This window comes from Cantharellus anzutake (assembly GCF_015039405.1).
Source record: "Cantharellus anzutake strain C23 chromosome Unknown EI90scaffold_30, whole genome shotgun sequence".
NCBI lineage: Eukaryota > Fungi > Basidiomycota > Agaricomycetes > Cantharellales > Hydnaceae > Cantharellus > Cantharellus anzutake.
In genome coordinates this window covers 216,022-243,198 of record NW_024066980.1, presented here as the reverse complement: position 1 = coordinate 243,198, position 27,177 = coordinate 216,022, and the positions used below count along the sequence as shown (strand labels likewise).

General features: G+C 49.8%; 11 protein-coding genes across 11 annotated transcripts; 6 read left to right on the top strand and 5 right to left on the bottom strand.

Annotated features, from left to right (window-relative positions):
• Window positions 1-849: 849 nt before the first annotated feature.
• On the bottom strand, window positions 850-1,482 carry EI90DRAFT_3061725 (uncharacterized protein). The gene is made up of 3 exons (XM_039060583.1): window positions 1,386-1,482; window positions 992-1,330; window positions 850-931 (listed from the first exon to the last, which is right to left on the bottom strand). The coding sequence occupies exons 1-2, from the start codon at window positions 1,405-1,407 to the stop codon at window positions 1,080-1,082; spliced, it is 273 nt and encodes a 90-aa protein (XP_038915063.1). The 5' UTR covers window positions 1,408-1,482; the 3' UTR covers window positions 850-931; window positions 992-1,079.
• Window positions 1,483-5,245: 3,763 nt separating this feature from the next.
• EI90DRAFT_2996893 (ribosome biogenesis protein Nop16) lies at window positions 5,246-6,486 on the top strand (the record flags this gene model as incomplete). The annotated part of the gene is made up of 5 exons (XM_039056225.1): window positions 5,246-5,339; window positions 5,392-5,452; window positions 5,552-5,850; window positions 6,008-6,179; window positions 6,259-6,486. The coding sequence occupies 5 exons, from the start codon at window positions 5,246-5,248 to the stop codon at window positions 6,299-6,301; spliced, it is 669 nt and encodes a 222-aa protein (XP_038915062.1). The 3' UTR covers window positions 6,302-6,486.
• A 45-nt stretch (window positions 6,487-6,531) lies between these two features.
• EI90DRAFT_3290006 (uncharacterized protein) lies at window positions 6,532-11,456 on the top strand. The gene is made up of 14 exons (XM_039067201.1): window positions 6,532-7,103; window positions 7,202-7,288; window positions 7,443-7,508; window positions 7,841-7,935; window positions 8,000-8,152; window positions 8,231-8,626; window positions 8,682-8,707; window positions 8,758-8,881; window positions 8,934-8,970; window positions 9,039-9,147; window positions 9,203-9,445; window positions 9,505-9,523; window positions 9,590-9,832; window positions 9,883-11,456. Exons 1-14 carry the CDS (start codon window positions 6,712-6,714, stop codon window positions 11,055-11,057), a joined length of 3,165 nt encoding a protein of 1,054 aa, XP_038915061.1. The 5' UTR covers window positions 6,532-6,711; the 3' UTR covers window positions 11,058-11,456.
• Window positions 11,457-12,750: 1,294 nt separating this feature from the next.
• On the top strand, window positions 12,751-14,495 carry EI90DRAFT_3124965 (uncharacterized protein; the record flags this gene model as incomplete). The annotated part of the gene is made up of 4 exons (XM_039063771.1): window positions 12,751-12,959; window positions 13,019-13,319; window positions 13,385-14,200; window positions 14,268-14,495. 4 exons carry the CDS (start codon window positions 12,751-12,753, stop codon window positions 14,493-14,495), a joined length of 1,554 nt encoding a protein of 517 aa, XP_038915060.1.
• Window positions 14,496-14,548: 53 nt separating this feature from the next.
• Window positions 14,549-16,871, bottom strand: EI90DRAFT_3155165 (uncharacterized protein; the record flags this gene model as incomplete). Its single annotated transcript, XM_039065977.1, has 12 exons — window positions 14,549-14,649; window positions 14,707-14,882; window positions 14,942-14,975; window positions 15,033-15,169; window positions 15,223-15,310; window positions 15,361-15,672; window positions 15,721-15,737; window positions 15,797-15,878; window positions 15,932-16,237; window positions 16,302-16,372; window positions 16,430-16,671; window positions 16,727-16,871. The coding sequence occupies 12 exons, from the start codon at window positions 16,869-16,871 to the stop codon at window positions 14,568-14,570; spliced, it is 1,692 nt and encodes a 563-aa protein (XP_038915059.1). The 3' UTR covers window positions 14,549-14,567.
• Window positions 16,872-17,068: 197 nt separating this feature from the next.
• On the top strand, window positions 17,069-18,066 carry EI90DRAFT_2973391 (ribosomal protein L24e-domain-containing protein; the record flags this gene model as incomplete). Its single annotated transcript, XM_039055774.1, has 6 exons — window positions 17,069-17,120; window positions 17,184-17,235; window positions 17,293-17,310; window positions 17,372-17,444; window positions 17,496-17,632; window positions 17,697-18,066. The coding sequence occupies 6 exons, from the start codon at window positions 17,069-17,071 to the stop codon at window positions 17,911-17,913; spliced, it is 549 nt and encodes a 182-aa protein (XP_038915058.1). The 3' UTR covers window positions 17,914-18,066.
• A 66-nt stretch (window positions 18,067-18,132) lies between these two features.
• On the bottom strand, window positions 18,133-18,912 carry EI90DRAFT_3061712 (uncharacterized protein). Its single transcript, XM_039060582.1, has one exon. It carries the CDS (start codon window positions 18,836-18,838, stop codon window positions 18,191-18,193), a length of 648 nt encoding a protein of 215 aa, XP_038915057.1. The 5' UTR covers window positions 18,839-18,912; the 3' UTR covers window positions 18,133-18,190.
• Window positions 18,913-19,239: 327 nt separating this feature from the next.
• EI90DRAFT_3281033 (ribonuclease III domain-containing protein) lies at window positions 19,240-21,951 on the top strand (the record flags this gene model as incomplete). The annotated part of the gene is made up of 5 exons (XM_039066799.1): window positions 19,240-19,273; window positions 20,451-20,851; window positions 20,950-21,182; window positions 21,246-21,363; window positions 21,419-21,951. 5 exons carry the CDS (start codon window positions 19,240-19,242, stop codon window positions 21,731-21,733), a joined length of 1,101 nt encoding a protein of 366 aa, XP_038915056.1. The 3' UTR covers window positions 21,734-21,951.
• EI90DRAFT_2996884 (cytochrome c oxidase assembly protein COX16-domain-containing protein) lies at window positions 21,418-22,350 on the bottom strand. Its single transcript, XM_039056224.1, has 3 exons — window positions 22,146-22,350; window positions 22,014-22,082; window positions 21,418-21,951 (listed from the first exon to the last, which is right to left on the bottom strand). The coding sequence occupies exons 1-3, from the start codon at window positions 22,326-22,328 to the stop codon at window positions 21,838-21,840; spliced, it is 366 nt and encodes a 121-aa protein (XP_038915055.1). The 5' UTR covers window positions 22,329-22,350; the 3' UTR covers window positions 21,418-21,837.
• Window positions 22,351-23,300: 950 nt separating this feature from the next.
• EI90DRAFT_3145849 (uncharacterized protein) lies at window positions 23,301-24,944 on the top strand (the record flags this gene model as incomplete). Its single annotated transcript, XM_039065352.1, has 5 exons — window positions 23,301-23,490; window positions 23,567-23,662; window positions 23,721-24,358; window positions 24,412-24,634; window positions 24,694-24,944. 5 exons carry the CDS (start codon window positions 23,301-23,303, stop codon window positions 24,942-24,944), a joined length of 1,398 nt encoding a protein of 465 aa, XP_038915054.1.
• Window positions 24,945-26,069: 1,125 nt separating this feature from the next.
• On the bottom strand, window positions 26,070-27,160 carry EI90DRAFT_1338091 (N-acetyltransferase). The gene is made up of 5 exons (XM_039051693.1): window positions 27,085-27,160; window positions 27,002-27,026; window positions 26,852-26,942; window positions 26,516-26,794; window positions 26,070-26,461 (listed from the first exon to the last, which is right to left on the bottom strand). The coding sequence occupies exons 1-5, from the start codon at window positions 27,135-27,137 to the stop codon at window positions 26,367-26,369; spliced, it is 543 nt and encodes a 180-aa protein (XP_038915053.1). The 5' UTR covers window positions 27,138-27,160; the 3' UTR covers window positions 26,070-26,366.
• Between the last annotated feature and the right edge of the window lie 17 nt (window positions 27,161-27,177).

Sequence of the window (27,177 nt, the reverse complement as noted above, 5' to 3'; positions counted from 1 at the left end):
TCCGTCCCAACTATTCCATCACCAAGCCCTATCTAAACATCCAGCCCGCTTTCTGTGGTGTGGGTTGCGTAACCACTCGACTTTCCATTGTGTCTGCATCGCTTGCCACCCAACTCACAAATTTCTTGCCTGATCTGCTCAGCTCGTCCCCTACTGTTATGAAAACCACTTCTCCGTCCTAACCCTAACGAGATGGAAAGCTCACGGACCCCTCATGTGTTTTGAACAAGGACTACAAGCAATTGTCCCAGAATCTCTGGCTCGATGAGTGTGGCGGTACGGTTTGTGGAATGAGTACATGTTGGCACGCCACCAAACATGACGTCGCTGCAAATTTAGCCATCGATGGACGATTTTGGAAGCCCGCACACGAAGGGGCATTTCCGCCGGTCGCCTTCTGCTAACGCACAGCCCGAAAGTTCCCAATGCTAACCCAGAGCCCGAACCTATAATATCAAAGCCAGTGTCCTATATCTGACAAGTCGTACAGGGTGACGGTAACGTAGTAGTATGGAGGATATCCGCGTTCAGGTTTTGAAAGCTATCACGGCTCTGCTGATAGCCCCTGCATCGAGTGGCGTTGGATCCACGCGAGACAACAGTCTTAAATTTTCCTCTACCTCACTCCACATCCTGGCCATCTCTTCCTCCTTCTGTTCCTGCTCTTCCCCTTCCCTCCCTGTCCATCCTCTTCTGTTGTCGTGTCCGCTTCTGCATCCAACACGCGTGTTGCAGAATAGTACGTCCACTTTAGACGAACTTTGCTGAAGGAGAAAGGAGGACTTGAGCAAGATAGTCAGCCACTCTTTTATTCCATCATGCTCCGCCACGTCACGAGCAATCCACCTCCCTTGATTGATCCAATCCATCCATTAGCCGTCGGTAGAGTGTGCCCTGCTCTGAAGACGGGCTCCAGCGCATGTGCCAAATTCTGAGCGACGGCACATTCATGTCAGCAAGGACGTGGGGAAGGAGTAATGACGCAACTTGCCAAGACATTCTCCCGCATAAGTCCCCCAATGTATTCATCCCATCCTGCCATCCATGAGCCGACTGGGCCGGTTATAATAAGAGACTCCTCATTCTCCAGTTGGGAGTGCTCCTCCACTTATGTTCGTAGGTTGTCGATGACTCCGATATCTGATCCATTTCTTTGGAAGACATCTTCCACCCCTGGATGGTGGATCAGCGGGGGCCGAGGGCAGAATAGCGTTTGGAAGCGGACACTGAAACATCTGCATTAACTGCCTTTCGAGATTTCCGCCATCAGTTGCCAGACCCCCCGGTGCCGCCAACCAAAGCGGGCTCTCGGCCAAGAGTAATATACCGCCTGAAATTGTATTCAGCATATTTGCATCCGAGACTAACGTTTGCTGTAAACACACCTAGCTTGAGGAATCGTACCATTCCGTCCTAGGAAACGTCGGTGATCTATCGATAATTACATATGGTCAGTCCCCAAAAGCGTCACGGTCAACGCACCCCGAGGAAGCATGAACTACATCAAACTTCCCCAAAGCAAACGAAGCAAACCACTGAATAATGTTCCATATACAACCAACAAATTCAACCCGCACCATGGAAATGGCTCATCTCATTAACTCGAATTTGTAGGGTTAAGTTCAGTACTTAATCATAGAGTCGTTCGAATAACATGTTCACACGAACCGACAATTATCAGGAATCAGATCTTTGAAATTCCCGCCATTCCGTAGCGGGTCCTGCAAATTTTTGACCTGGGGTTGTGGGCAGGATCCTCTCGAAGCTGGGGCCCTCTATTCTCCCCGAAACTTACATGACCTTCCTTTAGTGGTCACATTCGAACATTTGTATTTGGGGTCGGGACGCCTCTTCCAGAAACGTGTGTGTCCGTCTGTTGGCACGTTCCGAGCTTGATCAGAAACGAGTCAACAGACTTGCGCAGCGGGCACGCACCATGAACACACATGTCTCTGGAACAGGCGTTCCGACCTCAAAGTGTCCGAAATGCAAGGCAACGCGGATCGGACGAGACGGACGATGGGGAACGAGAACGACGGGAATGAGGGCACCATCAGGTTACATTGTATCGGGAAAAGGGCCGAGAGGGAAAAAAAGAAATTCGCCCAGTCTCTTTCCGAGAAGTATGAGCAGACGGAGGCTCCATTCCGTCGCTGGGGACAGTGTTACGTGGTGATTCTGTGATGGCCCTGAAAATCATCGATCCTCCATGGTCCGTGTGGATCTTCGGACCTCCTCGTCCCCGTCGTTCATGGATTGTTGAGTTCACTCAACTTTTAGGTTTCGAGCGGAAACAAAATAAAAAGATCAATATTTGGGAGATCAGTCGTGGACCCTTAATAATGCACCGCTGTCTTCCACCTGGTCCAGTTCCACCAAGATGCGTAAGCGGTACATTGTTAGACAACATGGGTATTTGGTGAGAATCAACCGAGTTTGCGGGTTGATTATTCTCAGAGGACAAGAATCGATTGCTACACCATTCAGCATTCAAGCGATAGGATGATCTATAGACCTTTGAGATTTCAATCAAGGGCGAGAGTTGAACTCCAATGACGTGAATGAGGAGCGAAAACGGGTGGGACGTTGAAAGCGCGTCAGAGGCGGAACCTTCAAAACTTCGGTCCGAGATGCTGAGAATCAAAGCTCAAGTGCACAATGCTATTGAATTGTCCATCGAGGGCTATTCGTTTTCCCCTCCGCTTCCCGGTAAAATTGTCAGCATCGTACTGAAGGCGACAAACTAATGAGACGCTTTCTTGTCCCTTCACGGGCTAGCACACCTGGGGATGTTCTTACGCCATCGCACAGGTTCGATTTGGGGGCTGACAAAGCCCCCTAGTACGGCATCTATCTGGACTACGAACAGTTTTTCCCCTGAGCCCATCGACCGGCACGCCGGAGAGGTGTAAGGACTGAGTTTAGAAGGCTAAACTGTCCCCCCCGTTCCACAACACCCTGCGCACCTTGCCGGCGCATGCAGACCAAGGGCTTTCCCACTTTCAGTGACTAACGCTCTATCTCGTCGCTGTGGATGATGGCGACCATCGCAACAAGCGTGACCATCGAGATTCTGTGGTAACGGAGGCCCGCAGTCCTCTCCGTTCATGGTTGACTCAGAGGAAAGTTTAGGGGCGACGCTTAGTACTTATCGCGCATTAGCAATGCGCTCCCCGGAGCCAGGGCTTGGACGAAACTGGTTATTTCTACTTGGCCGCAACGTGTTGCCCAAGACGTACAGCATTCTTTGTCAGTTTCAACCCCTGAATGCGGTACCATTGACGATCAATAATATAAGGTGGGAATTGACTGGTGCGTGAAAGAATTGTGAGAGAGGGACGGCGAGCGTACATTCGAAGCCGTATTTTCCTTCGCGCCTGTAGGGGTGCTGTCCGTGCTAGGAAAGGTTCTCCCGCTGTGGGAATACTTCACAGCCGCGGAAGTTTCCCTCAAGTTGCGCAGGAACACCCCTGTCTTCCCCCGTGAAATAATCCCTTCGTAAGGAAGAACATACTGTTGTACATGGCACAGTGCCATGACTATATTCCCTCACCTACTAGCAGACGATACGCGCTGCAGATGGTAGAAGTTTCTTCCGTGATTTTGGTCTCCCACCGAGGCAGCAGGGCATGTATGGTCCTCCTGCGTATCGATTTATCGCGTGAGACTTATGCAGTTGCATCTGTACATTTCGGACCCATAGCAAAACGGCTGCCACTGACACCACGTACCCTAACAAGGATAAGGGCCGGACGAAGAGTACAGTCGCGCATGGCCACCTTCATGCTGGCCTTCAACCCCAGGTACTCGCCAAATACAGCATAGCTAAACGCACGAGCAAGCATCAGCCCGAGCTGCGATGGCACCAGCTTCGAGGAGGTCCCTATACAAGGCCACTTCGGCGGAGAACCGAATGATTGGGAAACACGTTAGCGCTAGAGCCAAGGGCTATGTCGATGTCCAACGCCAATGGGATGAAATATGTTCCAATCGATCCCCATGCTGATCTTTCATTTATGCGCTGTGTTTTTGAATTCTCGTTCTTGACGATCAGCACTAGTAGGTTGTGGCAATTGGCAGGGACTCAATTGGGGGAACGCACACCAATTGGGAAACTTCATCTGCAATACACAATGAGGGAATGAGGGGTGTGTTCGATAGTTGGCATGGAAGAGGGCATGCGCAGCGAACGAAAAAAGAAGACATGTGTTGGTGATCGGTCAACGAGCTGTGGGAGAGGGCATAAGGGGGCTTTTACCTAGCCGCCCCAGTGCCGTACCTTAGCTCAAGCCCCTCGGACACGTGGAAATTGGATGATGAGGATACTGCGGGGGGATGCGAACAAGAACGATCGATAAGTTGATTGAATGAGTTCAGGTACCGTGGTCCAGGGGTGGCATCCAGTATATGTAATTGCCGGCTAATTCAAATATCAGCGTAGCGAACCAAGCCAGGTTCACCCAAGCCGGGATGCCAAAACTGCAAACAAAGGCGAATGGAATGAAGTAAGGCGTTCACCAATTTTGCTCGTCAAGCGTGTTGTGTGAAGCAGCAAAAAGAGTCCGGAGCCCGTGTTCGCATGAAGATAATGGTGTGGTTCACAGCTTTCGGTCCGAAACTTAATCCAACATCAATCAAGGCTTCGACGCAGTGCGACAACACCGGAGCGGTCATGAGTATGATTGTACTCATATGCTGCAGCCCGCCGGAGCCGCGAGTCTGTCTTGACAAGAACCCAATAACAACCGGTTCGGCATCCGTGTGTTGGTTGAGAGTTATTTCAAAGAAATGAAGTTCCAGAAAGCGATAACGGCTGCATATTGCCGTTGTCAATCAGGGTTGAGAACTAGCATCTACTCGAAGAGTCTGCAGATAGCGTGCTCATCAGACACTGAGCTCCGACCGCCGACAGGAGTGTGATAACGGCGCTATAGAATCGCGGACACAGCAATCCACGGTCATTTAGGAGCATCTTTTCGGACATACTGAGCGCGGGAGACTAGTCAAAGCAAAGTCATCAACCTGCTTACTCTTCATTTCTTGTCAGGTTGAAAACGTCCAGGACTACAATTCAATTATGGGTTCGGGGACTGCCGAGTCAGCGCTTGTTCATTGAACGGAACCCTTTGCGGTGCATCTCACTGAGTCTTTCTGCGATTACCTTATCATTTGTCTTGTGGCAACACTCAGCAGCTCCTCGCTTATTTTTTTGATTCCACGCGACTCAATTCGCAGAATTTGAGGGATGGTCAATCCCCGGCAACGACGGAAAGCGCGCTCTGGGACACACCGTCCTGTTCGTACAACAAATGTAAAAAAGGCATTAAGGAAAAAGGCTAGTAAGTCACAGATCGAATTCTCGAGGTGGCGCCCCAGACTAATATTCTGCAGAAATCATTGGGCCAAAAGTCCTTCAGGAAGCTTGGGATTATCGTAAAACTGTGCATCAGAAGTACACATTTTCTCGGTGGAGTGTTCCTTGACTCTTACCTATCGTCCCCTCGTTTTCCTCCATGGCTTGTCCGGTCAACGACCTTCGTTGCTTGTCCAGTTATGAAGCATTAGGTCTCATGGCGGCTATGGCTCCTGCTAAGGGTCCGAGTCGCCCCACAGAATCAATAAGCCTGTCATCACTCGAAACTCAGGAGGCACCCACCTCAAGCACTTCGCGCACAAAAGTCCCCGAAACCCAGATGGGTCGGCTGATCCGGGATGAAAATGGAAATGTGATTGATTTCGTTTTGGTGGACGATCAGGGTGGACATGCAGCAGAAGAGTGGCCGCCAAAGCCATTTGAACAGGATGGACCAGAGCCTCAGCCCATTGTCGCGAAAACAGGCATTGTGTGCGGTGAGTGATCCCCCGGTCGTCCCCAGGCACCGCTGTTCTGAGCTGGAAGTGTACTGAACTGTAATGCCTTTTTCGTCTTTCCATTTTCACCTGTCTCCTGACATTGTGGGTCATTGTCGGGTTCTTACATCCATTTCCGCATCTCTCGAGCGCTTAGCCTTGGAGGAACATGCCCGATCAGAGAGCACGAAGTTCGAAACGTACTTGTCGAAACACCAGATCAAGTGGCTACGCTCGCTGGTTGATGCCCATGGAGACAACATCACGGCGATGTCGATGGATATGAAGCGGAATGTATGGCAAAAGACTCCCGGGGAGTTGCGAAAGCTGTGAGTTTTGCTAGTTATTTCTGATCCGGGATGGCTATCGCTTTGACAACGTCGCTAACATTTTCGACGTCGAGGACAGGATTTCCCGAGCTGGAGGGATTGATAGGATCCGGGAGATGTGACTGGGGCAATTACTTGTGCATCAGTACATTGTTAAGACCATTACATAGTGTCACCATTTGTTAACCCTTCCTCATTTGCCTCGCTTCTCGCTTTTCTTTGTCTTTGTAACTTTTGTTTCTGTTTCCTCTGGGAATTGTGGCCGCGTGCCTGAACTCTGACAATTGAACCACTTGACCATCTTCGGATTTGAATTGAGATGCAGAAGTCTATTCCACCGAAAATTAAGCTGGGAAAAACCAGGAAAATCAGTAATTGAAAAGAAAAAAAAAAGTCCAAAATTCGACCATTCAATGCTTCGTCTCTGGGTGTTAACCATTGCGCTAAACCTCAGCTTGCTCTCTCCTTCGTTCTGCCTCGCGCTCCTCTCGCGTCTACTTTGGCGCTCTTCGCGGTCTGCGCTTCTTTAGCAATGTCCGGGAGACCTCAGCCTACTCATCACAGGCAATCTAACCGCGCCCATCCATACCCACTACCATGGGCTGCCTCCTCAACCACCCAAGCTCAGCCTCCTCCCTTTGGATCTCAGCTTTTTCCGGACCCCCTCCTGCCCCAAGGTGCACTGGACCTTCCTCCCCTTGTCACTTCCCCACCCGATCCTTTGCCTTCTCTTAGCGCTTTCTCCTCTCCCGAATTAGCCCTCGAGTTCAGTGCTAAGCCGAAAACGGCGAGGCCCAGAGCATCTCGATCTTCAGGCACTCCATCTCCGACCACAAGCAGAGATCATGGCACTGGCCGTAAGGCAAACCAGCCGAAGTCTGGTAGGAAGCAGTTTAGCGCGTGTGGAGCGTGCCAGCTTCGCCAGTTGAGTGTCTCAACTTTGCCTTGTGTTCCTCTCTCCATATCACTCAGTACTGATTTATTGGAACACCCATCTCCCCATATTTCGGTCGGTCTTGCAGAGTCAGATGTGATCTCAAGGATAAGCTCGCTACTGATGGTGAAGGGGCATCTTGTACCGCCTGCAGCGAGCGAGGTGTTAACTGCGTGTACGTCTCCTTTCGTTCCTAAACCCTTCCCCATTCATGCGTTCCTATTGTCTAACCTGCAATTGTTATTCACCTCACCCAAATGATCATCCTGGTCATTGCAACGGTCTCCCCCCAACTGATGGTGATTCTCGTTATTCCCCCTCCCCAACAGAAATGTGTACCCAACGGACAGTAAACCCAAGGCCCAGCGAAGAGGCCGTCGTCTGCGTGTGGTTGAGTACGTGCCTCCGCTTCTCTTCATGTCATTTCCAATCGCTGACTGCAAATGGTCCCTTATCTTCGATTCTGCTCCGCGTATCGTGGCGCTTTTCCGTTTTCTCGTCCCCTTGTGCCTTCTCCCGTCTGCCTCGTGTGCTGCCCGGATGGATCCACATAAATTGAACTTACAAAAATGCTCACCCCCTTGAATCGATCATTTATTCCCGGCCCTGCCCTCCTCATCAACACCCCCATTCGCCAAGTTCGTTCTTCCTTGCTTCCCAAATTCTCCTCCCACCTGTGCCATTCTGTCCCCACGATAATTTACTTCTGCCATCGGCGTACTTACAGAGAGGTCTATGGCAAAAGTAACAACATCCCAACTCACCCTGGAGAGAATGGGAGTTTGGACGGTCCCCTGAGTACATCCCTTGGCTCCGTTGGAGGTATCCTGCCCCGATCCTTCCAGCTCACAAACCTGCTGACAACTGGCAATTGGGCATCTTTCAGATAGTATTGCAGGCCCTAATCGGACAGCGAAGAATGTCATTGTAACGTCGCCCGTCGGCACCGGCAAATCTAGAGGACAGCAACAAAGCTGTATCCCGTCAATGCGCCCTGAATTCCTAGAGTCTCCGTTTTACAGGAGTTTTCACACACAGCGTAAGTGTTACAAGCCCCGTACACTTTTCAACAACGGCCCCTGTGGGCGGTGACTAATCATATCCCTGTTCGATGCAGGCCCCATTGTTGACCCTGTCGAATTTCGTGCACGTTACATGTCTGCTGCACAAGGGCGGCCAAACGAGCTAGGGCCCATTGGCTCTCTCATCAGCAGCATGTATGTGATATGGGCGGCTTCCTACGGGATCGACGAGAGTGGGCGAGAGGAAGTGTCCAACGGTGCTGGAGCTGGAAATTCATTCCCTCCCTCTATTTCAAGAGATCGGGGAAGCGGTCCCAGCAGTGGGAATTTTCAGGCTGTTGAGGATAACTTGGCCGCCGTGAGACGGAGACGGGCACGAGTCAATATAATGGTCGCAGAGGTTTTGGAAAAAATTGATGAGCTTGCATTGCTCAGAAAGCCGAGCTGGGATGGTGTACGGGTGCTCATGCTTATCATGCCGCTAACCGAAGGTGGTCCTCGTTTCTTTGAGCAAGTCCCAAGCTAACCAGTCGCCCAACTTACTAGACGCCTTAAATCCTGTTGATCGCTTGGTGAGTAAACGATATTCATCGCTTTACTTCGCTTCACGTCATCTTGTCAGAGCACGTATCAAGCTACTATCTCCCAAATATACACGCTTTGCACCCTTGGGACCGCGAATCATGGTGGGCCAATGGACAGACTTGTCACCGCGCGCATTTTCTGGTACGCGTACGTCCATGAAGGTGAGCGAGCCGGCCGTGTCGGACTTCCTTCCGCTGAGGGACCTTGGAATAGGAATCACCAGCGGCTTGAGAGGGAGAAAACTGATATTGTAAGTGTATTGAATTATTCTCGTGGCATTTAGGGGTCACAGTAACGATTTCCAATACCTGGAATCAGCGACGACGATGATTTAAAGATTTTTGAGTCCCAGCTCCCGAGAATGAGGAACGAGGGGAATAATCTCGCGCTTACAAGCCGGCCTATTCCGGATCACTTCATCTTCCGTGTAAGTCGCTTTGTCGACATTTACGTCTTTTACCTGGATACTGATATTGGGACAGCTGTCAACGGCTCCTATCCGTTTGTCCACAGCATGTCGTCAAATCAACTACGCGTTGACTGGGCCGAAAGCAAGTCTTAGACAGGATATAGACGAACAGAAACTTCAGGCTGCATGGGAAACGCTCGCAGGGACTTGGGATGAGTTTGAGAACCTCAGAGAGCTTGCAGGCGGGCCAAGACCATCGAGCACATCGACCGTCATGCAATCATCGGACATGGACAGGTTCATTAGCGGCTGGCAGGTGTGTTCTTCTCTGTAGCCCGTATTTTAAGCTCCAGGAGTTGATTGACGTTTGAACAGATTTTTTTATTCGAATGCTGTATGTCTATATGTCGAAAATGGTAATGAGGGATACACTTATCTAACTTCTCTTTGCATTTCTAAGATAATGTGATTGTCGAGGCCATCAAGGAGAGGTGGATTAAACATGGTCAAACCCGCTCCGAGGCACGCATTGAGAACCTGGATGACCCGAACGAAAGGCCATTCACCTCGAATGTAAAGCGACTCCTTGAACTTGCTGAAACCCATTGCCACAATCTTCATCAGCATGTGATGAAAATTATTCACAATCAGCTAGAAAGCCCCACTTTCTTTCAGTTTGACGCTTCTCTGGTCCGTGATGGAAGTGAGTGGCATTCCTTTGCGCTAGACAATCCATGTGCTCAAGCTTTGCAGCTTTCTATGCTGGGAGCTGGGCGTGCCAAGAGGGGGGAAGTGAGAAAGACGTCGAAGCTTGTATTTCTGCGCTTCAAAAGATGCGCTGGGCTTTCTCAGCTGGTGAGACAAGGATTGAAACCCTGCGATACGCTTGGGAGAACCGTCCTAGAAGCCCGCGGCCAATTGGTCATTCAACTCGACCACGATCGCCGTCGGATGGTGTCATCCCTCAGCTTCGAGATCCACGAATAATGGTGGAGTTGCACTTACCCATAAGCCCCAATGCATTTTCTGATCAGGGTCGTGATCCTTTCGAGTACTATGTTTACGAGAGAAGCAACGCTCAGCCAGAGCATCGTCCATCGGCTCCCGTGCCCTCACCCCAACGGGGTTTATCACGCTCTGAATCAACGGCTGAACATTCAGCTTTATCCGGGCTATATCGACTTCCCCCATTGAACTCCGCGAGTCTTCGGATCCATCCACCCGATGACATGATTGCCAGTGCGGCAGCTCCGTGGGCGGCACCTTTGTCTCATGATCCCTCACCGCCACCCAAGATGAGTCGACGTTCCTCCATCGGAGCCGTACACGATTCTCCGACCGGGAGCTCTCATGCTTCTTCATATGATCGCTCGAACCCGCAGTCTATGCCTCCCATCACACCTGATCAACCCAATCCCCCTTTTTACTTACCACACCAACAATCCTTCAATCGCCCAAATCCTCATTCGTACGCTGCTGATCCTGAGGGAGTCTGGCCGCCCCTGGACCGCAGCAACTCCACTCGGCACAGTGATTCATTTAGTACCCACATGAATCACTCTCCTCAGGCGAGCTTTCACGGACACGGGAGTGGCCAACCTTATGGATCTCACACCCTGCAGCCACTGGGTTATTCGCATAATATTACTACTTCTGGGGTTACACCTGACCAATCTCGTCATGCTCACATACATGGGAATGGGATCCCAGCTGCCAATAGCGACGATGCGTGGTTCCAAACTGCAGGACAAAGTTCGGTTAGGCACGATATTCCCCAAGACGGCGAGGATGGGGAGATGGTCTACGTGCAGGAAGCTCAGCATCTCAATAGGACGCGATATCCGGTCGAGTTTACCGGTGATCCTGACTCTGGTCCCCAACCTCCGCAGCCCACCCAACCAGGATCGCATATACAAGGCTGGCAGTGAAATACACCGCTAGTCACCGTCATTCAGATAAAAGCAATATTTTGGAAGCCTCGCCTGAACAGCACGATATATTATCATTGCTATTTACATAATTGTTTGGGATCCACGTACTGCTCAATCAGGTTTATCACGTTTGTTTGTTTGTTTGTTTGTGTTTTTTGTCGACTGGTCTATTATAGCTGCTTTATTTGATGGCCTTTGCTATTTGATTCTCCCACTTCTGCATTATTTACTCGGGCAAATACTTATGCATTTCTCTCGTTGACCATTGTTTATGTATACCACCACGATCTACTCATACAGGATTCGGACACTGGCCCATATTGCATTTATTGTTCTTTTCTCTTATCTGTAGCTTTGTAGATGAGTTTGACCCCCAATCTAACTTATGGCCTTTGGACATCCTGGTGGCGAAGCTTGAGACCGCGCGCGACTCGCTCGAAGCAACTTCGGATGACATGAATATATGTCATGCTGTAAGTAATATCACTGTAAAGTTCCCTTTGTTCCGAATGGGAGATCTGCGATTGCTGATTGTCCATAGACATGTACACTGAATTACGTGTGCGGGTGAGCGATCCCTGAGTTCGCCAGAAGCCGACATTGCAAAATCCAGCGCAATTATTGGGCATTGAAGCATTTCAGGGGCCGGTTTATCAGGGAAAACCAGTCCACTAGATTAGGGCCTAGGAGGCTCCAATGAAGTCCAGCAAGGAAGCTTCTTTTTATTGTGAAGGAACAATATGATTAAAAAACAATGTTCCTGCAACAGGCTTACATATATACAGTGGGGACCAAATACATGGAGAGTTGATAGAAAATGTCGCAGAGAATAGGGACAATAAAGGCCTGGCGGTTAATATCTATGTGTAAACATCCTTCTTAGCAAACGTAGAATATTAATTCTCTCCCTCCATTGATTTTACGTTAGACATAAAGCGGGGTTTTACCAGAAGTAGGTGTGGTGATTCCTTTGGAGCCGCAGAGATATCCGTCAGAAGGCATTCATGCCCAAGAGACGATCGAGCCGGTCGCCTTGACGGAGCGCACTTCCGTCCGGCTCATCCGGACATCATTACGAAGTCATAGAGGCTAGATGCCTTACATCCGGACGATTGCGCATACATCTTGTCGTCGCTGTCACTCACTCTGCAGCGCAACCGAATGCAAGTCGTCCCTATCGAAAACACATCTGGGCATAGTCTCTATAATTGGAAGGCTCAACTGCCGAAGCTGAGATTGGATGATAGGGGCTTCGATCTGGCAAGTGCATGAAGTCATTACCCCAATCCAGTATAACGCATACATGTTGCCGGAGATTCTCATAGATTGGCAGGCAGAGCATTACAACATTCTCCTGCCTTGACGGTGAAACGGGATGTGTTTTCCAACTGGAATAACCTCGTCGGGCAGTTCGCGGCGCGGAAACTCGCCCAGCCCTCTCCAAGTCCGATGATTGCGGCAATTGCCGACTCAATCACCGCTCCCGAGTCCTCACAGCCGGTGTCCAACCAAGATGTGAACCACGAATACCCAACGTAGCGCTCTAGCAGATTGATAGTGATCGGGAAACATGGAGAAGTCTTTGTATTTTCAGTTGACTTGCGGTTTCAGAGTTGGGATGTTCCTGCGGCATTGCGATTTAGACCATCACCTGGTTCCCTCGCATTGCGGTGTAAACTCTCCACAAAGTATGGCTTCTGGCTATAGGTCACCGTGGTATGAAATAGCACCATATTCCAAAGTATGGGGGTTAGCAGCAGATGTTGTCTCGTCCAGCTTGTTGGGGGCCTCGATTATTTGCTGTTCAATCGTTCTCATTGGGATCCTCAATCTGGAAAACAAAAATAAACTTAGGGGACGTATGCTTGTCGGATTGTTTTCGTCACACGTTTGGGCTGGGTAAGCTGATCGCTCTGTGCGTCGAATTCAATCAGGGAATTGACAATCGCAAATCATAGCGTCATATTCTTCTGCTTCCTTGTCGCATCTCTGTCAGGGCATCCTCCCCGGACTGGGACTGCAGCCTGCCAAGCTTCCGCTTATCTTGTGGAAAGCGCCATATGGGGCCAATACCTTTTCACCATTGCTGTTGCCGTCGTCTCGTACTGCATCCTTCTGCACCCATTGTCGAGTTTCACTCTTGCATTGGAGAAATACTGGTTTCTTGTTGATATTGGCGTTTGTGTCACTGCCCTCGGTGTGGCTGGCCTGCATGTGGGGCTATATTCAGCCGTTTATATAGGCGGTTTCTGTTGGAGCGTAAGTAGTCCGACAGACATGGCCTCTTTGCCCGAAATATTGATTTTCATAACCGTACCATTTAGGGGTCACAACGTAACGTGTTTAACGAGCTCATAAATTGCCTGCCTCGTGTCATCGTATTTCTGGTGATTGTCGCATTATACTGGAGAATACACCTGTACCTTTGCCACGACAGGTTCCCTCTAAATACCGACCCTTCCCGATGGCGTCATCCCTCAGCCGTTGGGAATCAAGCCCACTGTCCCCCTGCGCAGCATCATTCGACCCACAGCGCATCCGAGGGAGACACACAAGCGTTACAGATGGCCCCTTATCTGGAGAATTTGGAACGACAAGCGGCTCAGTCTGGCCGCCCATTACACTTATCCGGTCTAGCAGAATCGCTCATGCTGGATGCTGAACATCAGAGCTTGCTCCAACTTGAGCTTGATATGCTCGAACAAGGCACCAGCAACCAAACTTCGGGCTCATCACCGGACGGAGCTTCAGGAACGAGGGTCCAACCCAAAATAGCTCATTCATCATCCCACTCAACTCTCGGTTCTACGTCCGCGGGATATGGTAAGCTAAAAGGAAGCGACGTTAAAGCAGATGGGTTGGAGACGATCAGGATCTCGGAGGCAAATGACCGGGAATCGGTCACGGACAACCTCTCCGAGTCCTTCGCCGCACACGACTCCAGCTCTTCAAGCAGGAACAGTAACCGCTATCTGAATCCGTATGATGCGGGGCCAGAGTGTTCGCAACAGTACACAGCCCGAAGCCAGCAATCACTGCCAACAAATTCCCAGGGCAACGGGCCACATCAACGATACGATACGGTACACAAACTAATGACACATCGAGCTGCCCTCCTATTTTTGCTTTTCCCCTTAACGGTAAGTTCCCAATCCCCAATTGCGACGCTGTTCCTTGGCCCCGCTAATTTGCGGCTTTGAATAACAGTATTTTATTCTCACCGTTGTCTCGCTCACCCGGCTTATTGTCGATTATGCTTCCTCAAGTCCAGTCGTGCCCGTACGGGCCCTGTCACGATGGGCGCTATTTCTTCAGGGGCCCCTTGATGCCCTCACCTATGGCCTCATTGCATTCAAGGTCAAGAAAGAAGTTGGCAAAGAGATTAAAGCACGATATCGGAAGTTCTATGGTGCCGGCAAACGTACTTCCACATGAATCGGAGATTGTGGTATAGATTTATCTGAGATATATTGTCGCCTGCCGATCGAAAAAAAAAAGTCATTCATGCTAGTCCAGAGGATGTTTTCGAAGGTACATCATCAGCTTGAGGGAATAGTATGTTGCTATCAAAGAACTTAGTCCTGCGAACCTGCAACATAGAAACGAAGAGTAAGTTCCTGAATGTCTGCAGGGGTTGACGAATTACCAAAATATAACAACAATGGCACTTGGCCCGCCCTCAGGTTTCGCTTCGTCGGTTGATGGTACTGAACTCGGCCCAGGGTGAATCACATCACGGTTTGGTTCCATTATCTGGAATATGATTGCACTCAGCGCAATAAAAAGAAACTGCGGCAGAACTACAAATATGTTGTAGATGCCCTAGAGCCAATTTGCCATTAAGAAAATCAAAGTTCAAGGAATTGGACATTCTAACATACCAAGACAACGCCAGCGCTGGCTGCGGCATCAGAGCTGTATCGCGGTGCGGAAATGGGTACATAAAGAGGACAGCGGATGCGACAGACACACCTCTTAACAGCCGAGGAACTGTTGCCTTGTCCCTCCAATAACGTTTCTGTCACGTCAAGATCTGTGTCCGGCGTCCCGGATCCAGACTGTGGAGCCGACGGATGAGTTCGGGACTCTACGAGGAGGGCTTCACCAATCTGAAGGCAATGATCCTTCAGTCGGGGGCAACGATACATTGGAATATGCATACTAATGCGTATGGCGCCCAATGGTCCACGCCGACGCAGGTGCCCATTAGAGCGATTATTGCAGTGGCAAAGCCTACGGACTTCGATGCTCTGAGGGGACTTCAGTGAGATTCTCTGAGGGATTCACTTTGCTAACGTACCCACTCAGGAAGTTGAGGACCGAATACAACGCATTGCTACATGCCCAAACAAACGCCAACGATGCCGCGCTGGATGAAGTGATCAAACCACTCCGACCTCTGCGCATGAACTTCTTTTGAAGCCAGGGCACAACGATGGTGGCAACAAGCGTGGCGATAGCGCCGAGAAACAAAGCATATGATCCCGCCCGAATGGCGTCATCAGTGCTCAAATGCTTCGGAGGCGTTGAAAGGGACTGGTCTGGATATTGCTTGTTGTAAATATCGCTGATGTACACTGTAGCGAAGAATGTTGTGACGAATTGACTTGACCTGTGCCCTTATCAGTGGGACGTTGAATATGGATAGTTTGTGTATTACCAGAATTTGATCAGACACTAAATTTCACACGCTGATTAGCGCCTCGAGAATGGTTGCAGGGGGAAGCGTTACTTACAACAGTCCTGACGACTTTAGACAGCTGTCGAAAATGGAGAAACACATTCGTAAACGTGGATAACACCGTTTGTTGTGCCTTTCTATGGTAATGTTAAGGGTGAGCTAGCAACGCCTGTCACATGGGAATACTTACACCGGGCCCGTTAGAGGCCTTTCCTTGATGCTGACGATAGCTAGTATATGTGTCCCAATGAGAATGGAAGTTGCAATCACGGATACAATCTCTAGCTGAGTGGAGCCAAGAAATGGCAATATATTGGGTAGATGCAGGTTTCCACTGTGGAGCCGAGGTAAGTTTAATCGAGTAGGGAGCGAAGGTCCCACATGTAAAATCCCGCTATGTTTCCAATACCGATCATTCGGCTCGCCCAAGCGTTGGCGTGGTCTTGGAGCGTAGAGGGTAGCACATCTACTATGAGTGCCCGGTCCACTGCCATCACTTCCAAGTTGAACGAGAGCATCAGCATGCCGCGTCCACTCTGCGAACGCGGAGATATTGATACTTGCCAGCATTAATGGAAAAGTCTATCACATAAAGAGCCACCACAGCAAGAATTATTGTAATAGTATTTCCCTGCCAGCCTCGTGGATGAGGGATAAGCAGGAATGTCACGACAAGATATCAGCATACCGTAGCTGTTTGGCCAAAAAACAGTGACCCAAGCGGTTTGCTGAATCCAAGCAACAGCATGGCCGCTGCACAGATTGCAGAACCACCCAGCATAAAGGGTCGTCTCCTACCATAACGAGATCTTGAAGCGTCAGCATAACTTCCCATCAGGGGTTGAATGAGTAGACCAGAGAGTGGGCCAGCGAGGAAAGTGCACGCCGTTAGGCTCTTGGGAAGACCAAGGGAAATCAAGTAAGGTGACGCTGAAGGAGATGTTAACAAGCGATGGTTCACGCTCCGTGCGAGTGTGGGACCGACCAAACGCCATCTCAGTGGACCACACGGATTGCACCCCAAGAAATGGGGTGGTGACTAGTGGGACGGAGGGAAGTTCGCCGACAGGATGCTCCAATTGCTCGCGGGAACCATAGGGTGGTTGCTCGTCGTAATTTTCGGAGTCCATTAGTGGTGGTTCTACGAAAGAATGAGGAATTGTGATTCAGTTGCGGCAAGGGTAGGGGCGCTTGTCAATCATGTGAACAAGTATTCTTGTACAGCCACAACCTTCCCGAATTTTGACAAGACTCAAGAGTCTGCAGTTCTGTTGGGATACCTCCTACTTTACACTGTCCTATCGTTAGAGACTGAGGATCGACTGCCATGAGAATTGAAAAGTGCTATTTCTGCTCGGTCAGTGTATACCCCGGTAAAGGTAAGAATGAGAATGCATGTAATGCCATTTTGATGTCTTCGAGACCGAACTCACTCGACATAGGTACTGCATTCGTTAGAAATGATGCGAAAGTATTCCGGTTTTGCTCCTCGAAGTAAGTTCTCTTGTATGTCGCGCATTATTCGCTGTGGCTAATCACCACCACTTTCAGATGCAACAAAAATTTCAAGTACGACCATGACCCTTGATTCCCTTCCACCGTTTACATCTCTTATGATCCTCTATGACAGAATGAAGAGGAATCCTCGTAAACTCAGATGGACGAAAGTATTTAGAAGGGCGGCCGGGAAAGAAATGACCGTTGTGAGTATTCCCTAGTCGCCCTAAGTTTTCCATTTCTGAAGCACTCCATAGGACTCCACATTCGAATTCGAAAAACGGCGAAATGCCCCAATTAGATACAATCGTGAACTGTTCCAGAAGACGATGAAAGCGATGACTCGCATCGCAGAGATCAAGTCTCGAAGAGCGCATGTCTTCTGGAAGCATCGGTCAGTTGATTTGCATCACGTCCTCCTTATCCGTCTTGCTCAAATGCATTGTTTCTTGTCTTAGCATGATGGCCGCTCGCGAGAAAGTGCGTGAAGCACACAGGAAGAAGAAACTCGCCAAGGCCGAGAAAGAGAAAGCATACGTTGCGTCAACTGAACTTGTCGAGCCGATTGCCAAAATGGATATTGTCAAGGAGAAGATCAAGGTGCCAGTCAAAGCGAGTCGAAAGAGTGCATTACGTCCTGGCGAAGGGAAATCTATGGGCATGGACCTTGATTGATATCTTTGCAATTCTCCATCCTACATTAAGCGGCCATTGTCGTTCGTCACTTATCAACTCACGTATATATTTGGGCCTTGTAGCTTAATCCTGTAAACATGTCCACTGGTGCACTGATATGTGCACGCTGGAGTATACTAATCATTTTTGCACCAACAAGCTTAACGTCAAAGATAAGGCGATCCATTACAATAGAGTACGGCGAGGTGGCGTCGCAGCAAGCTAAGGTAGGTCGGGGGCGGAGAGTGTGGAGTGGAACAAACATGTCCCAATATGGCTATGTCCATCCTCTGGCACTCCCCCGCCCACCACCATGACCCTTCTCCTTCTCAATGGCAAAATCTATATCCTTCTTAGTTACCGTCCGTGCTTCTTCCTGTTCTGCCGTACCAGCCGTCGTTCCATATGTTGGAAAACGCGCTCTTGCCCATCCTCCGCCTGAGGGTAATGGCGGGGGTTTCGTAGTGGAAGGGGTATATGTCCCAGTCGTAGAGGTGCCGCTTACTCCATTGGGTGCAGGTGATCCAGCAACTGGGGTTGAGGGTGTACTTATTGCAACCTTCTTCGTTGGCGTGACGGCAGCAGCCGCGGCACCTGCCATCATCCACCCATACTTCTGCTTACCTGTCCCACCAATTGCTCGGCTAGCCGCATCGTCCATCATTCGTTTGCGCGTTTCCTCGTTCATCGTCCGTGCGGTCACACCTGGTCCCATTTCTTTCTGCCGCTTCCGTTTCTTCCCGGCAGCAGAATCGTCATCCACGTTGTCCGACGTCTCAACAGGTCCGTTTTCGAGGCGTTCCCGCCTTTCCCTTCGTATCCGAGATTCTTCTTCACGGTCAACACGTTCTAACGCCATTAACTGTTTTTGAACGTCTCTCCGCACGATCGTGGACCACATGGGAGTAGACCCATCCGAGTACATTCCAGGTGGCCGAGATATGGTAGAGGAGGAGCGGTGATCACGCGCTTCTATGGCCGAGCCAATCAAGGAGAGCAAGCGAGCCCGTAGAGCAAGGGCCGTATAGTTTATTGAATCTTCTGGTACAGTTTTCACATTATGCCTCGTGGCTATGAAAGGACCGAATATAAATGACCGATAATATGTTAGGGAGGTTACTCACCAATGGAGCGTATTGTTGGTGCTATTATCCGGGCGTCTACAAATGCTTGCCGTTTAGAACGGTCAGCTCCAGGAGCCAATTGACCCGCTTGTGCTTGGTAGTATGCATGCGAACGTTGTAATGCGTCTTGTTCAGCCTATAGATAATGCGTCGTCCCTGAATAACACAATATAAATACGTTCCACATTTTTTACGAACTCTGATGTCCACGCCTGCAGAACCTAACGCGTCTTTCAGTTCATTTGGGTCCGATGAGTCCAATGGATTTGGAGGGGGGGCAGTCGTCGGTGGAGGGGGCCCTGGGGTCACTTGAAATGTCCCCGTAGAGGTCCCATTCGCAGCTGTGGGGGGCCCTGCTCGAACTTGATAGCCTTGACCAGGTCTGGCATATCCAGCTTGGGTGTAATAAGTGTAAGGGGGCGCAGCTGTCCCAGTAGTAGAAGAAGTCATATAAGGAGAAGGATATGGTTGCTGAGTATAAGGATAGGTTTGAGGTGTGTATGATGTCCCGCCAGGGGGAAGTTGCTGTGGCGGCAGATAGCGGTGAACAAAACTGGAAGTTACAGCTGGTGGATAAGGGTTGGGTGTTGTAGTGGTCCCGGCAGTATTTGGTGTGGATGCCCTGTGAACGAATAAAACGCGCTCGAAGAAGAGGTACCAAAGAGATATACAATAAACCATACCCTGTCATTGTAGGCGTTGATGACCTCGCCGAGGCCGATTGTAATGTGGGGTCAATCTGGACGGGTTCTTATAGACAAGAGCTGTCGTCACAACGTAATGCCAGAGGTCACAAATTCACGCTGCAGGCTCACGAGTCGTGTGCCAACCACTTGGCAGCGTCACCCCAGTAGAAGGCGCAGGAGATTGATAAGGCTTTGAAGGAGGCGCTGCGGATGCTGGGGAAGGCGCAGCATTTGGAGGAAGTGGCGCTGAGCTAACGGGACGGGGAGAAGGGAGAGCTAAACTAGTCGGTGGCTTAGGAGAGTTCGTTGTTGCAGCACTTGCGGCTCCGGGCGGCCTTGGGACCGCTGGAGATGTTGTGGGCGTACTCATACACACAGACGCACTCGATCCCTGTTAGAGTGAGAACTGGATGTGGTGGGCCACGCCGGAGCGCTTAAGAGTCTGTCACCCTTTGCTTGCCTCTCAAAGTTGGTTTTGTTTGGGGTCTCCTCGACATAAACAAAGCTTCAATAACTTTGACTTCTGAGCAAAATTCGCACAATTCGCTTTCGGATGTTTTGTGCAATCGCTGATATCAACCTAGAAAACTAATTTCGTCTCCGAGCTGAGCTGCGTGTTTAGGGGATGGCTGCACGTGCAATCCGCCCCGGTCTTTCTGCCCTTCCGCGAACTCCGTTTCCTCCTTCGTTTGCTGTGTCGCCCGTGGCCCCACGACGGAAACGCCAGATTTACCACACTTCTCTCCAGAAGAATGGGGATCGATTCAGCAGCCGCCGCCCTCTGCTCTGCATGCTCTCTCTGCCCGACTTGCCTTTCTCACCTCATCCCCTTCCTACACTCCGTCGCAGAAAGCGGAATTACTTACACAAGCACTCACCCATTCATCATGTTTACCGACAATCAGAAAGTATTACCCTAGAGCATCCCCCCCTAGAACGAACGGAGCGCTTGCTAGCGTAGGAAATGGTTTACTGGGGCTTTTTGCGTCTGAGTGGGTGCATTCGGCTTATCCTCATTTGCCAACGCGAGCGGTCAAAGCTGCTGTAAGTGCATACGTTGGTCCGCGGACTTTGGCGGATGTTGCGAAGGAATGGGGTGTTTCGCCATTACTGAGATGGTCGCGTGCTGTAAGTCTACGAAACTCTTCACATTGGCATTACACAATTAATCCACAGGAAACCGTGTGTCTTCTATTTACTCATCTGTCTGCGCCCACCTTATTTAGCTCCGAAATGACAAAGACCCAGGAGTTTTGCAAGTGAATGCGCTTGCATCTTTCTCCCGTGCTCTGGTGGCGCTGTTAGCTCACCATGCTTCCCTCGCCCATGCACGGGATTTCACCCATGTTCATTTCTTATCACGCTCAGTGGATCTTGAACCACTGCTCAAGTTTCGCGCCCCAAAGACTGCGCTCACTGAGACCGTCGCCAAGTTTGGTAGAGAGCGACCAATATCAAGGTGCAGTCACAATTAGTGTTCACTTAGCGCACGGAATGGTTTAACGGAGTGGCGGATGGTCAGGTTGTTGAGCGAAACTGGGCGGTACACCAACACACCGATGTTTGTAGTCGGAATATATTCAGGGTCAGACAAGCTCGGTGAAGGCTTTGGGCACTCGCTGAAAATGGCAGAACACCGGGTGCGTATTTGCATTCTTTCCTCTTCTCTCGATCCTTCTAATGCTGAAAGTTCAGGCCGCGGAGGACTCCTTGAATCGTCTCTATCTTACCCGACATCCTTCTCATCTAACTCAACTCCCAACATTCTCGTTCCCTCCTTCATTCACGTCGACGCATAGCCCTGAATTACTGGCAGAGTTGTTAGATTCTAATCTGAAGACACCACCCCAGCCCCCAATCCTCGGGGAATCCGAAGTATTGTATGCGAGCAGAGGTTCTTATGAGAAATCATCTGGCACGTCAATCCCAAAAGCGCGGAAAGAAAGCCATATCAAAAAGCCGGTGGAAGGGCGTCAGGGAAGTTTGGAAGACTATGGCGTTACTGCATAATATAATGAATTTTTATACAAGCCCATATTCGTATGGACGGAAAGGAACCTAAACGTGGTGCACGAGAGCTGAGTCCGAGGTGGTATGGTCGAGGTTCCGCGCAATTATCGTGTGGAAGAGGGAGGGACTCCCCATTCGGGCGTCCCTTCAGGCCGAGGTACACGTACTTGCTCCCAGTCATCTCTTGCAGCATGCTTCCCTCCATCAGCTTGCAGACGCTTGTATTAGGTGTGAGCTCAATAAATCGTTGTATCCCCGTTAAAGGAAAGGCAGGACACACGAAGTACTCCTCACGGATGTCAAGTTTCCTTCGATCTTTCTTAAGTCTGATCTCTTCCTCCTTAGATACCTTATTGTATGAGATAGCAATCAATGAGCTATCGTTCACGCTGACCGTAATCAACCCACAAACCTCTTTAACTTTATTGTCATGCAAATCGTAACGAGTTCGTGTCAACGTGGAGAGTCCAAAAGAAGCGATGACAAGTGTGAGCACGAAAGGGATCCCAAACACCAGCGGATTCTTTCTGAAACCTCTGTTCCATGTTTGGGCTGCTGAAGAGCGAGGCACGAGTGGTTTCGGCTCGAAGGACATGGTAACGGCAAATGTAATTCGGTCAACTCCGCTATGTATGGCTAAAGGAAATACATCGAATTCCGCGATAAATGTTTTGAAAGTCTAAACTCAGACCAAAATTTTAGAATGCAGCCAGCTCCAGTGCGATCAACTGCGAAACCCTTTATTGAATCATGAATGAGACTGTTGTAAGATGATCAGTAGTGTTTTATCCTCGCTCGCGCACGCGTTGACGTGCAATTATGGAAGGGCGCCATTGAAAGGTTGTCTGGACACAAGGACACAGGTCCATAAGGATCAAAAATGGTTCTGTTTGTTACTTCTATGCGCAACGAAACGTGTTCCTTTTGGCTTTTTCTGGTTGCAAGGATTTGTTTGCATGGACACGTCGACAGCCATGATGCACCAAGTATCGTAAGCCCTCAGTCATTGGTCCCAGCCCCGGTTTATGCCATGGTGTCTAATTAAAATTACACCAAGACGTCACATAAAAAGGACGCTCAGAGAGGAGAACAAGTAGAAGCCTAAGTCTGACTGACTAACCAACTGAACGGGGAAAATGTGCTATATGCCTCGTAGACATCGTCATCGCTCTTGAAATTTTCACAAAATCGAGCACTAATCTCGACAGGGTCGCGTGGTTTCAGATATCTCAGTGACTGGACGATATCGCATCCCTCGCCGCTTCTTCCTCCGAACGCACCCTCCGTAAGCAATCGTTCGACCACTTACTTCACAGTGCTTGACCAAACCCTCTTACTATAGAAGCTTTCCGTCCCCAATAGCTGTGCATACCCTGAATAACGTTTTCAAATATGTGTGAGTGCTTCATATCAGGACTCTCCAACACAACCTGTACCATAACACGGAGGTGAGGTCTTGGATTGATTGGCAGCCTCCGGCAACTCCCAGGGGCCGTGGGAACCATTTGTTGAATGATCAAATGAGGCATTTGATCCTTCTCACTGAACCCAAAGCCGAAGGAGGGATATGGGTGTTAACGTCGTCCTGGGCACCCAATGGGGCGATGAGGGAAAAGGAAAACTTGTCGACATACTCTCTGCTGAAGCCGATCTATGCTGTCGCTGTGCCGGCGGGAACAATGCTGGCCACACGATTGTTGTTCCTGCCACGGTCGACAGACCGAAGACGACGTACGATTTCCATCTTATACCCAGCGGTGAGTTCAATTAATGCGTCTCAACTCATTGGGAGACAGGTACTTGACCTTTTCTCGTCAACCGCCGTCCATCCAGGGGTTATCAATCCAAACTGCACGGGTATTATAGGATCGGGCGTTGTGATCCACTTGCCCTCCTTCTTCAAGGAGTTCCAGGGACTAAAGGAGAAAGGCAAGGGGACTCATTGTACGCGTATGTGCACTCGCTAATGGTCCTTCGCCCCACCTAGGACTCGATTGCAGTGGCCGCGTGTTCATCTCCGATAGGGCGCAGCTTGTATTTGATTTTCATCAAATCGTAGATGGTTTGAAAGAAGCGGAGCTCCAAGTGGGAGGCTCAAGGTTTGCTTTCGTTCGCCTCAGTGACCCATACCTCGTACTCACTTCAGGACCAAGTATTGGCACCACTAAGAAGGGTATTGGCCCGGCTTATTCTGGAAAAGCTTCTCGCTCAGGCCTTCGAGTCCATCACTTGTTTGACCACGAAACCTTCGCCACCAAGTTCCGCAAGGTTGTCGAAGGACGCTTCAAGCGATATGGTCCCTTTGAGTACGACACCGAAGCCGAGATCCTTCGATACAAGGAGCTCGCAGAACGTCTTAGACCTTTCGTTACCGACACTTTGCTGTTGGTCCATTCCGCCATAACCTCTTCCCCTCCTAAGCGTGTCCTCGTAGAAGGGGCTAATGCGCTCATGCTTGATCTTGATTTTGGGACCTATCCCTATGTAACGTCATCGTCTACTTGCATCGGAGGCGTTTGCACAGGTCTTGGTATTCCTCCTAAGCAGATCAGTACAGTGTTTGGCGTCGTCAAGGCCTACACGACCCGCGTTGGCAAAGGACCATTTCCCACCGAACAACGAAACGCACGTGGAAATCGCTGTTTTGATTTTGGAAATGCACTGATAATCCCATGTAGGCCATCGGAGAGCATCTTCAAGAAGTAGGAGCCGAGTATGGGACTACAACTGGACGAAGAAGACGTTGTGGATGGCTAGACCTCGCTGTACTGAAACATTCCTGCATCGTTAACGGCTATGATGCGTTCAATCTGACTAAACTCGATGTCCTTGATGACTTAGACGAGATTAAGATCGGTGTCGAGTACGTTGTAGACGGAAAAGTGCTTCCTGGATTCCCAGGTATGTTACATTTCTCCCAGGCGAGCGATCCCCATCTAACTGCGCTTGGACCTGTACAGCCGATCTAGATCTCCTTTCGCGTGTAGACGTCACCTATGTAACGATGCCTGGCTGGAAAACTTCGATATCCTCCATCACGACGTACAGCGACCTTCCTCCCAACTGTCGCGCCTATGTGGAGGAGATCGAACGCCGTAGTGGCATCCCAATAGAGTGGATTGGGGTAGGGCCCGGGCGTGAAGCAATGATCAGAAAGAGAACACATCCAGAGGATGCCTTGCAACCAGATGGTTATCCTAAAATCGTCTGAAGTTCAAAAATATTGTGTACATCGATAGTAGACTTGTTGTGTGGTTAGATTATAAATGAAATACTTCCCAATCTTTTTGTGAGCTACCATATATTCGAAACGCAGAGCATCCGTAGAACATTCCCAAGTGAGTTGTCAGCAGTCGCACCGTCAATGGTGTGAATTTTGACTGTTGGATCCTTGACGGATGTACTCTCAGTACGTGTGCAATATGATGGGCTTCGAGGTCATTTGCCACGATAGAGAGCAACTTCTGGGAAGCGCACAGTTCAGAGACCCAGATGAAGGACCAATGGCATGTCACGTAGAAGTTGCAGAGGACTCACGTCCCCCAGTACACAAAACTAGGATTTCATGGGACTAGGTTGTGACACTGAAGCGGTGGGTCGAGTATTCATCTAAACGAAGGCTATCGAAGCCGTTCCTTGTTTCTTATCCCTCACGAACTGCACCAACGATCGCGATGAGCCATACTCGACCAGAACCCATGATAGATATATTGACGGACACGAGCGCTTACATGTGAGCCCACTCTGGAATGGCCCCACGTCGGATCAGGTCGTGCTCCCTCACGAACACGGCGTCACTGTGATCCTGGCCGTTCGTAATAACCATCCTCAAGGCTCAATCCTTTTTCCCCAGAACTTACTTCGGAATAACGACAATCCCTTCCCGGACGACCGTACTAAACAGGTGAGAAGCGTCGACTTGAGGGACGCCATGAACGAGAAGGGAACTAGCAAGTACATCGTCAGGCAAATATCCCTCTTCACGTGCTTGGTGATGAATCAGTGCGTGGAAAGAGCTTGGTGAGGCGCCCAACAAGCCAGCTGGATCCATTGAGCCGAGACGTACAGGGGTCGGAGAATAGCTCTAGATCGGGTCACTAATCGGATCCAGTGGCAACACTTGAACTTGCTGTAATGCTAACTTCCGTCATATTGGCATGAGTAAGGACAGTAAAGGCCAGTTTAAGCACACATGAAATCGCGGACTTGCGAAAAGACTTTGCAGGGAAAATCAATAGGCCCGCGCCTCTGCAATGGTGTGAGCTGCCCGTCCATAACCTCAAACTGCAGCTGAATACCTAAAAAGCAGCAAAACGTCAAGGTCGCTGTTTACGACCCTGGGCTGCCTTCTAGGTTCGGTTAAGCGGCCCTTCCACTGGACGGCGAAATCAGCGGTACAATTTCATCTAGGTTGCTGGTCTCCGTTCGCCCACTCGGGGAAAGCCCATCGACTACACCTTTGTCCAGATGGGTCTGTTCAGAAGTCGATTAAGCAACTCTTCCCTCTGAAGGAGCAAACGCGGTGTGCAGCAGCTTAGAAAATGCTCGCAACCCGTAGCCGAGAAAGCAAAGAGATGAAATTCCATATAGTTCCCTCTAGGGTTTATCACCAATTGATGAAATGGCCTTGGTGTTACATGGTAATGTTTTTAGCAGTTGTGACGATATCACGCCCATTCTGCCTCACAGTGCGCCGATGAGGATCCCGGGACATGGGTTTCCGCATGTCTATCGACGTGAAAGATCAGCACAACTGGTAAAATCACCAGCGGAACAACTCACCATAAGCGTCTTCATCTGGGGATCCATTTATTCCACCATAATATTGTTGTATTCGCCGGTATACACTGTATCCCATCCCCTCATACATATCTATGGCGATCTGATTGCTTATTCTGACGAAGAGATCGACAAAAAGCCCTTTGTAAACTTCGTCCGACATTCGTTCCAGAGCATTCATCATATTCCGAGCAAGGGACAGTCGGCGGAACTCGGGGGCCACGGTGATCGCAGTGACATGACCATGCCAATCTACTTGGGAACCCTCAGCTTTGCCTATGGCTAGAGCAAAAGACATCAGCTGGGGACTTAAATTCAAGCGATCATAGGAGACACTACCATATCCCATGCTCCTCCCATTAGGCGTCTCTTGCATGTAGCACAAATCTGGCCATCGTGAGAGATAAGTCAGATAGAAGGATATTGAGAACTGCAATATTATTGGGTGAGAAATGACAAAAGTGCCGCTCCCAACTTGGAACGACGCACAGTCTCTGTCCAGAAATCAAGGTTTCTGGCAGCATCATTGGAAGTCAATCCTACCATAACGCCTAAAGAAAAACCATGCTCACATATTGTTGAAAGAAAACAGATCAGTGGCTTGGAAGGCCCGCAAAACACTCATTGATTTTAATTCGGATATTTAGCCTGCAAACATTTAGCTT